This window comes from Protomyctophum bolini (assembly GCF_963924005.1).
Source record: "Protomyctophum bolini genome assembly, chromosome: 7".
NCBI lineage: Eukaryota > Metazoa > Chordata > Actinopteri > Myctophiformes > Myctophidae > Protomyctophum > Protomyctophum bolini.
In genome coordinates this window covers 30727700-30737561 of record NC_137868.1, presented here as the reverse complement: position 1 = coordinate 30737561, position 9862 = coordinate 30727700, and the positions used below count along the sequence as shown (strand labels likewise).

The 9862-nt window shown below is 39.5% G+C and overlaps 1 protein-coding gene across 3 annotated transcripts in view; it reads left to right on the top strand.

The window, feature by feature from the left end:
- rbms3 (RNA binding motif, single stranded interacting protein) overlaps positions 1–9257 on the top strand; it is a 142434-nt gene extending 133177 nt beyond the window's left edge. For 2 of the 3 annotated variants that reach the window (XM_080768912.1, XM_080768913.1), the window contains exons 11-14: positions 4202–4309; positions 4625–4711; positions 5195–5319; positions 5634–9257. In XM_080768912.1, coding sequence (XP_080625038.1) covers positions 4202–4309; positions 4625–4711; positions 5195–5319; positions 5634–5637 — 324 coding nt within the window. In that variant the 3' untranslated portion in view covers positions 5638–9257. Of the gene's footprint in view, positions 1–4177; positions 4310–4624; positions 4712–5194; positions 5320–5633 lie in introns of all 3 variants that reach the window. The other variant, XM_080768911.1, reaches the window with a different exon arrangement.
- The last annotated feature ends 605 nt before the right edge of the window (positions 9258–9862 follow it).

The following is a 9862-nucleotide window of genomic DNA, read 5'->3' as shown; positions in this document are numbered from 1 at the left end:
GTCTATCTTGTGTAGACTGGGTCTATCTTGTGTGTAGACTGGGTCTATCTTGTGTGTAGACTGGGTCTATCTTGTGTAGACTGGGTCTATCTTGTGTGTAGACTGGGTCTATCTTGTGTAGACTGGGTCTATCTTGTGTGTAGACTGGGTCTATCTTGTGTGTAGACTGGGTCTATCTTGTGTAGACTGGGTCTATCTTGTGTAGACTGGGTCTATCTTGTGTAGACTGGGTCTATCTTGTGTAGACTGGGTCTATCTTGTGTGTAGACTGGGTCTATATTGTGTGTAGACTGGGTCTATCTTGTGTAGACTGGGTCTATCTTGTGTGTAGACTGGGTCTATCTTGTGTGTAGACTGGGTCTAACTTTTTTATGGTAAATTAATTCCCTATTGTAGGCCTACTTTTTTGTACCACAGTGTCATGCAAAAGTAGCAAAAATCTACTGTTGTAGCTACAGTAGTTTGTGACTAAATAATAACTACATTGGCATTTGTTTTTCCATTTCCTGAATAGTAACATTTTTGGCATAGTAAAGTTTCTGCCTAACAGCGATGTGTCTGTGCATGTGTGTTGCCTTATTTTTGCATCAATGTATTTCGTGTGCATAAAGCCATCCATATACTGTATATTACCTGGGTCTTTCTCATTGACCCTAGTTATCCAACCATGGACACAGCATCTGCCATTTATATATTCAGGCATTTTGCAGATGTTCTTAACCAGGCTTACAAAGTGCAAGCTTGCAAGGTAAGTGGCATGACAGGGTCATGTAAAGTCAATGCAAAGGATATCAGATAAACATCATAGACACTGTGACAGAAGTGATAGAAGGAATGAGAGATTCCAGGGGGTTAGCTAGATAAAACTTTTAGAGGAAAAAAAGCCTGGAGAGGATGACTAAGGCTTGAATAAGGGGCAGGGCAGACTCCTTGGTGAGGAAGGGTCTGATCTTCCAGATGTTCTATAGTGAGAAATCGACAGGAGGGAGTGATCGCTGCCATGTGTGTCTCTAGAAGGACAAGTCCAGGACCACTGCCAGGTTCTTGGCAGTTGGGACAAGATCCACCAGGGTGTTTTGATGGAATTGGGGAGATACGGCAGAGTGCAGGACATTCCAGGGAAGAAGAGAAGCTCAGTCTTGTGCTGGGCTTGAGGTTGTGGGAAGACAAACACTGTTAGATGTCAGGCAGGCATGCAGCGATGCTTTCTTCAACATGTGTGGCAGAGGGAGGGAAGGAGAAAAGCAGTTGGCCAGTAGGAACATTGGACAGCCAGGTACTGTAGCAGCTCCAACTCAAAGGCCAGTGCCATTTGGTTTGACCGTAAGCAGCAGCATGTGCCGAACATGCGTGTGCGTATAATACAAAAAAGGCATGGTGGCACCGATTTATTCAAAAGAATGCTAAAAGGATAACCAAAATGCCCTCAGGGCACATTCTGGTGGCATAGTAGTCACCCGTAATGAATTTGACTCCATGTTTGTGCCAAAACTAGGTTCAGTGAGATCAGTCAGGTTGTGACATGGTGTGCCTGTGTGTCTTTTGCGCTATTGAAGTAGTCTGACAGGGTATCTCTGTTTTCTCACATACAGTACAGTATGTAAGACCAGGCCCATTGCCAGTTGTTGTTGCCAGTTGTCATCTGCCTTGAGCCATCCCACCCTATACTATAGCATAATGAATGAGAAGGGTTTAGGTGAGTTTGTTTGTTTTATTTTGTTTTGAAAGGTCTGCAGTTTTGTTTTTAATGCCTTTGAGGTGCTAATGTACTTGGATGAGCTCTTGCTAGTTTCCTCAGTGTTCCCACTGACCATGAGGAGATCCAATAGAAAACTTGTTCTTTGGTTGACTTTTCTGAGACAATGCCTTCTAGGATACAACCCAGGTAATTTCATCTTTCATTGTGATGACATTGACCCACTTTGACCATGAAGTCTTTGGCCTTGCAGAGGTTTATTCTGGACACAAAAATAATGTATTCCGTTTTGCCTATAGGTGTAGTACTGATTTGTTATCAGTGAGCCAGGTGCATATTCTACAGAGTGCAGAGCCTCAACATGCAATTTATCCTTGCCCGAGACCAAGAGTGCCGAGTCGTCCGTGAACAAGAACAGATTGGAATACATGCTGATGGCAATGAAGAGTTAGAAAGAAAGAAAAGAATAGAGCGGAAAACAACAACTAAAGAAGTTAAACTCAATATCCAATGTCCAATATACATAGTTAAAAGATAGCCATGATAAATATCATAGCTATACAAAAGGCAGAAATGCTACTTGTGAAGGTACTGTAGAGAAACACATCCAGCACATATATCTATCTGTCTCTGCAGAGCCATATAAGACAGAGTTACGACAACTCCATTCACTTCATAGGGCCAGTCCAATGGCGGCTCTTCTACATAGGCGAATAGTGACAAAGGCCTGAACCGGAAGTTGACGGAATGCAATGGAGTCTATTCAGTATTTTAGTGTGACATAAGCACCCCCTCCAGAGATACTTCCGGGTCCTACTTTTGTGTAGCTTTTGTGTCCCCATAGAGTTATACTGTGTCCCTCCGTCGGACTAAATCTGAGACTAAAACAACCATGAAAGTCAAATTTTACCGCTTTCCTTGCAACAACAAAGCTACTGGTCTCCCAAATCTGTCTGCAACAGCATGATCTTGTAGACCAAGTGTTTGCCACTGCTGGAACTAGTGCCCTAGGAGGACAAACATCAAGCATAAACATGACAGAGGCGTGAAATAGACCCATGATGAAAACAAAGGCATGCAACCCTCACTATGCCACAGTTGCCACTACATACTGTAAGTGTTGTATAAAATATAAAGATCGGATCTAGAAAAATCGGTATCAGCATGTCTCAAAATCAAATGATCGGAATCAGATCGCGATCACGTTAATACAGCTCATATATATATATATATATGAATTAAAACAGTTGCACTGTGTTTAGAATGGCCGATTTGCTCATCTACATGTGACGTAAATTTTCCTTTCATTTTCAATGGCATTTAATGTTTGTGTTTCCACAAAAAGACGATTTGTTCAGACTCATATGACGTAAATTCTCCTTTCATTGTCAATGGCAAATGTGACAAGAGTTCAGCTGTATATAGGAGGCCCTCAAAAGGACTTTTGTCCATAATAGTCTCTTGTGCATATACGTCGTTTAGCAGAGATATCAAACATTATGACATTGTAACTGTCATGGGTACGTCTTATATACCCAAAGAAATAACACGGTGGGGTGGCCTGTGTCATCAGCACTGGGTGGGGCTCAGCACTTGTTGAACAACCTAATGGTTGTCATGTGGAAACTGTTCAGAAGTCTGGTGGTATCGTTTGCCTGGCCGTGGCCCCAACACTGGTGTGAACAGATTGTGTTTGGAGTCATAAGTGTCCTTTGTGATCCGCTCAGCTATGGCTACATACCGCTTCTTGGATATTCCCTGGAGCGATGGACGCTCATGTCTGATGATGTGCTGGGCCATCTGTACCACACTCTTTAATGCTTTCCGTTTGAAGGCGGCGCTATACTCAATGGTGCTATTGTACAATAGCCTGAGGATGCGGGGGCTCACACTGAATGTCTTCATGCGGTGGAGGCATTGCTGAGGCACGCATGTGTAAGCTAAACAGATACAGTATAAGAAACTCGGAGGGGAAGTGACGTATAAGAGCAAAATGGCCCCCTTGTGAATATGGAAAAGGTTTGCCAAGGTTTTAGGCTGAGAATGATACACATAACTGCAGGGCACATGGGGCATTTGCATATTAACACCGTTCCCACAAGCAGTTTTGCTGTCCTAGTTAAAAGAAGAGTGTAGGACTTTGACAAGGACTTCGGCTCAATACAAAGTTTGGAAGTCAACACCAAAATGCAAAGAAACTTTCACTGCAGTTCATTCTGCTGCTACTGCAGAGTCACTCCTGCCACACCTACGATACCCAGTAGTTTTCTGTGCATTTTGCTTGTGCCTTCATTTAACTAATAGCCTGTTCCATCTTGTTCAGCAGAGGGCTGCTGTAATCAACCCCACTGACATAGTCTGCCAGTTCATCCATCCCTCCATCTCTGTCTCCTCATCTCAGAGACTCTCTATGCAACTCTTTTTTATTTTGTTTATTATTTTCATTCCTTTCCTTTGTTTTGATGTTTAATTTCAGTTTAGTTTGTGACTTCCTTCCATTCACAGGGTGCTGTGACAGCAGCCATGGAGCCCAGTCTGTCTCTCCAGCCCTCCAGTATAATGGCTCCTCTCGCCCAGCAGATGAATCACATGTCTCTTGGCACCACAGGCACTGTGAGTCTCCCCATTTAAACCTTTTTGAATAACATTCATATGAAATTGCGTAAAGTGTGTACCCATTGCTAATTACATTTCCCAATGGAATTGTGAGCTACTGTGTCCTCATAGAGGAATGAATTGTGTGTCATATTGTGCCCATAGACCAAACCAAATTTCGGAAAAAAGACCAATGTGCCAATGAAAAAATCAGCCAATTAATCTCCACTACTCAAAGTTTGTATCTATTGTTATGATTTTCTCTCTCTCTCTCTCTCTCTCTCTCTCTCTCTCTCTCTCTCTCTCTCTCTCTCTCCCCCCCCCCCCCTGCAGTACATGACTGCTGCAGCAGCTGCACCTATGCAAGGAACCTACATTCCCCAGTACACTGCAGTGCCTGCCTCCGCCATCACAGTGGAAGTAAGGACAAAATTATGTTGCCATGTTTGCAGAGCATGCCTTGATGGCATTCATTGCGGTAAAAGTCTACTACAAAACAATTTGACTTTACTCTCATACAGTACCATCGCCTCAACTGTCAAATCATGTATGATGAAACACATATTGATTGATTGATTGATTGATTGATTGATTGATTGATCCATTAATGAATTAATTCATTCATTCATTCATTCATACATACATACATTCATACATTTATTCATTAATTTATTTACTTTTATGTGTCACTGATGTAAAGTGAAAGGGCTTGTTTTAAACAGCCAACTATTGTATCTATCTGATTCGTCTTAACCAGTTAAATCATTATTTGCTTTGTTGGCTGGGATCACCTCCTATCCTCGGAAATGCATAGCCAAGCTACATATTTTCACAAATGTTCATCAATTATGCCATGTCCAAATTTGGGATGCTAGGGTTAATAAATTGCTCTTTCTGTGTCAGGGTGGTTTGACAGAAGCTTCTCCACAGCCAGCCCTTCCGTCCTCACAGGACCCCAGTGGACAGCAGCCGTTACCAGTGGACAACACAGGGGACCATGCTACAGCCTACACCTACCAACAAACTAAGTATGTTTAGGATAGTGGCTCCAAACCAAGCTCTGGACCAAGTACAGAGCTGACCATGGTCAAGTTTACTAAGTATAGACTATATTCGCACAGTGGACATAACTCTCATGTCATATGTGTGGGTTGGGAAGAAATGCCACCCCAATGTGTTGGCATTTCATTAACTTAATAGCAAAATGTCCGCCGTCTGAAAATGGTGAATAGAACTTAATAGACATCTAATAGAGACATCTTGCTGGTAAACATGGGATGTTTTGTCTGCCTTTTGGAAGTGGGCCTTTTCTGAATTTGTCTTCCTCTTGTGTCTCGTTCAGATAAGCAGACGATGGGAGGGTTACAGCTGCACTGCCTTGAGAGAGAGGGGGACTGCACTGAGGCGCCATGGGGACACAGAGAGAGTCAAAAAAGAAGGTGAGCTAGATGGACGACAGTGAGAAGAGAATGCTTCCACTTTGCACAGGCACCAACAAAAAAAGAGGAAAGAAAGAAACACGAAGGAAAAAAAATATTACAGTTGTATTTTCTACTCGGTGTCTTTGAGAAACAAAAACAGGACAAAGCAAAGACGGCAGGCTAAGCTCAAGTGGACTTGAACTGCAACTTTATTATCTGTCACCATAAAATTGGAGCGTGACAGAATAGACTGAAGCAAAAGTCAAACAATAAACTGTATGGGAATAAAAGAACATTTGAATGTGCCGATAGATTTTCAAACTTTTTTATTAGAAAAGGAAGGAAGTTTATAGACTTCAAATAAAAATAAAATAAAACAGGTTGTCTTCCTTTGGTATTAAGCTACTTTATTTTCCTTGTTTTTATGAGTTTAGTAGTTTTCTAGAATATAAATGTTTTCTTAAATCTTTATTGCCTTAAGTTTCTCAGACTTTGGGGGGGAGGGGATTTTTCCATTGTCTTGAATCGTTAAAAAAAGAAGAAAAAAAAGACAATGATTTGAGAGGTCTTTGGACATTTTTAGATCATCAGAGATTAAATCTACAAATATCACTGTACAGGTTAAAGATGCGGCTGTATTTGTATGAAGATTTTAAATTATGTGGTAGGTTGCAACTTGTGTGGGTAAAATAAATCTCCTTTAAGGAAACAGGTGGGAATAATGAAGCCACTGCTTCATGGTAAATGCAGTTATAATTTGTTTATGAAGAAAACATGTTTCTCCATGGCATTTTTTTAAAAGAAACTTGCAATTGCTTCATGAGCTTCAAAAGAAAATAGTTGTTTTGCCTGCTTTGCTTGTCTCATTACAAAAAACAAAACAGAAAAACCCAAAACAGATAACATCTGATAAGGAAAAAGTATAGAATTTTTAGAAGAACTAATGTGTGCAAAAGCAATAGTTTTAGGGAAATTGTCACAATTTTTTTGTCTTTGTTAGTTGTTGTTAAATACACACAGCCTACAGGTGGCACATTTTATACCAAAGATGGATAAAGACTGGGAATAAATAGAATATTATTTCCTTATTATTATTCTTAAATTCAATGCTGACATTTTTCATGCTTGTCATGTTGTCAGTGTGTGTTGGAAAAATTCAGAAGTGACAGACAATATATGTCACAAATGCACACACCTGCCTTGACTGCCGGAAATTGGAGCTTGCATGTGTTTTCTTTTCCATATAATTATGATTCACACTTGGTGACGTTCCACAACAATGAATAGAATAGAAATGTTTGGCAATGGTCTAATGCTCATAGAGCAGTGTTACTGTTACTGTTCACAGGAACTGTGAATACAACCCACTATTCTATTTTAAATATAAACAGATGGAAAGGAAGGGATACACATACACTACACCTTTTTGGGGTTTTAGCTACTTTGACTGTCATGATCTATCTCTCATCGAAAATGCTATGTAAGACAATGCAATGTAACTAACTTTCTTAAAGCCTCATTGTGCGATATGCAGCCTCAACAATCAGAATAATACGTTCTGTAACAAAATAAATCAGCTCTCCCTCTCCTCTTCATATACACCAACTACTTGGGCTGGATAATCTCGCATATGGGGGAGCGCAGAAATGGGATGGGGTGAGTGATAATGGGGTGCGCAGTAATGGGAATCATTCTGGGAATCATTTGATTGGCTATTTTCAGCAAACAGATTTGTGGTCAAGGGAAAAAAGTAGAGGACCAAGTTTAGACCACTGGGGGACCCCGATCACTGTTTAAGAGGTGTCATTAACAAATCTGGGAGGCTCTCAGGGAGAGGAGCTTCAGTTTTTATGTTGAGTTTAGAGTCATTAACTTAGAGACATTGACAAAACGATTTTGAAAGGAGGTGGGAGAGAAAACAGCTAGCACATATATTTATTGATGGTGTTGTGTCTCAATTAAACCATAGTATTTCTATCAAAATATCGCACAGTGATGTAATGATGGTTGGACAACAGTTGGGAACATTGATATGTCCATGCATTGTTTTATTTCAACCTCAGCCAAGCAACATTATTGTTATGCCATTGTCTTGCCAAACTCAAGCCATTTAAAATGTGAGCAGGGTAATGATCTGTGTTACAGTCTGTGGGCTATAAGTAAAGGGCATTTATTTTGAACTGAAGGTCTACTCAGAATGCATTTCAGCTTATTGTATGACATCATCATCTTCTATGAGGAAAAAGACAAGAAACAACAACATATATTTTAGTTTCTGTGTTGCCTTTTTTGAGGACTGACTTTGTGAGAGCTGCTATAATCTGGTCAGTATTGAGGAGCCAGGTTTTCTTGCCTCATCTGTGTGGGAACAAGTTGCCCAGCAGGGGGCAGCAACAACACATTCAAAGCCAGTTTGGAAGATTTTAGATTAGATTATGGAAATTATTGTAAAGTTCCTATAGAACACCAACCTGTCAGCCGGACCACAATGGTATTGCAAATGGGCCCTCAAATAATTGGCTAATGTATAATTGACATGATATTTTTAGTTTAAAACCTTGAAAAATGTGTTTTCATCGTGATACTGATAAATATGAACTTAAAGTATAGCCTACTACCTTAGGTCCAAGCCAGAACACAATCGAATGATGATCAATAAAATAAACACTGAAACTGCACGCGGCCCACCCATTTGATCTTAATTGTTAAGTGGTGGACCGCAAATGCTTCAAGATTTTCAAGCCATATCCAGAAAGGCTTGGGAATCACTGTTGTAGAATGCACTTCTTAGCCTATGACTTCCCCACTTGGCAGTGCAACTACAGTAGCATAACGTTTTAATGCTTACATCATGTTTCCTCTTGACATTCATGCCAAATGCCAATATGTGCAATCACAATGTAATTCAACATGTACTGAAATGTGTACTGAAAGGCTCCTTTAATTCTGAAGTATTGTTTAGTAGCCTACTAAACAGTACATGGCCCATCATACTGCATGTCTACACCGAAAAAGAGAGTTAGTTTAACTGTGAGAGTTGCGCTTGGAGTAAAATGTAAGTATTTTGCTGTGTACATATTCTGTCAGTCAGAGTATGGTTATAATTACAGCAACAACTGCTCTGAGGGCACACATTCAGAGGTTTGCCCATCTGACCCTGGCAGGAAGGTATTGGAGAGACGTTAATAAAGAAGCATGCTAAAGTTATGGTTCAACCAAAATCATGTAGAAACAGTGAAACCTCTATTGGAAAATAAATTATTGCGCGTGCACGAATGAGAGAGAGAGAGAGAGAGAGAGAAAACTGATACAGAGAGAACAAAAGTAATATTTATGAGATCTTTTTGTACAGGTGTTTAAAAGAAGATGCAACAGAAATACTTTGATGATGCTATTTTTTTATTTGTTGCAGTCATATGCCTCCCATGTCTTTGAAATTGTGATTCTGAGAGTGTCTGTAGAACAAGTGGATGTTATTGTAGTTTGAAATGTCTTTTTCTTTGTGTTTTCTTTTTAAACAAATCTTTCAATAAAAATTGTTTAAAGAATGTGTGTACCAATTACTTTGTGCTAATTGAGTTTGTGCGAGCCACACTAGTGAAAAATAAATATGAAAGAAAGTAAATTCCCTAGTCAAAAAATTTCTGATAGAAACATTCTGTTAAAAATTCTATTCGAATAACATTTTTTTATATGATTATAGCCAAGAAATCCTGTAGGATTCTGAAAAATCTGAATTTGGAACGAATCCTATTGGATTTGTTCTTAATAATATTAAGAACAAATATATTATACACAAACTACCTAAGCTGTGCTACTCACTCATTACTTGGAATTTTCGACTAGTGTTAAATAAATTATATAAGTTGGTCTATGAATTACATACCGGTAGTATAGTCTAATGACCACTGGAAAAATATAATGTTGAATCACCCCTTCATCATGTTTTAATAATTTTGCATTAAAGATGCACATTTTCAAATCTGCAAGGTGTTCAGATCTAAAACTCACTGTTTTAGATCTGAGTAATACATGAAGAATGAATGGATCTAATTTTATTTCATTCGTGATCTTTAATTGTTATTATTAATTGTATAAATTGCGGAAATGCGGAAATGGAAATTGTGGAAATTGCGGAAATTGCGGAAAT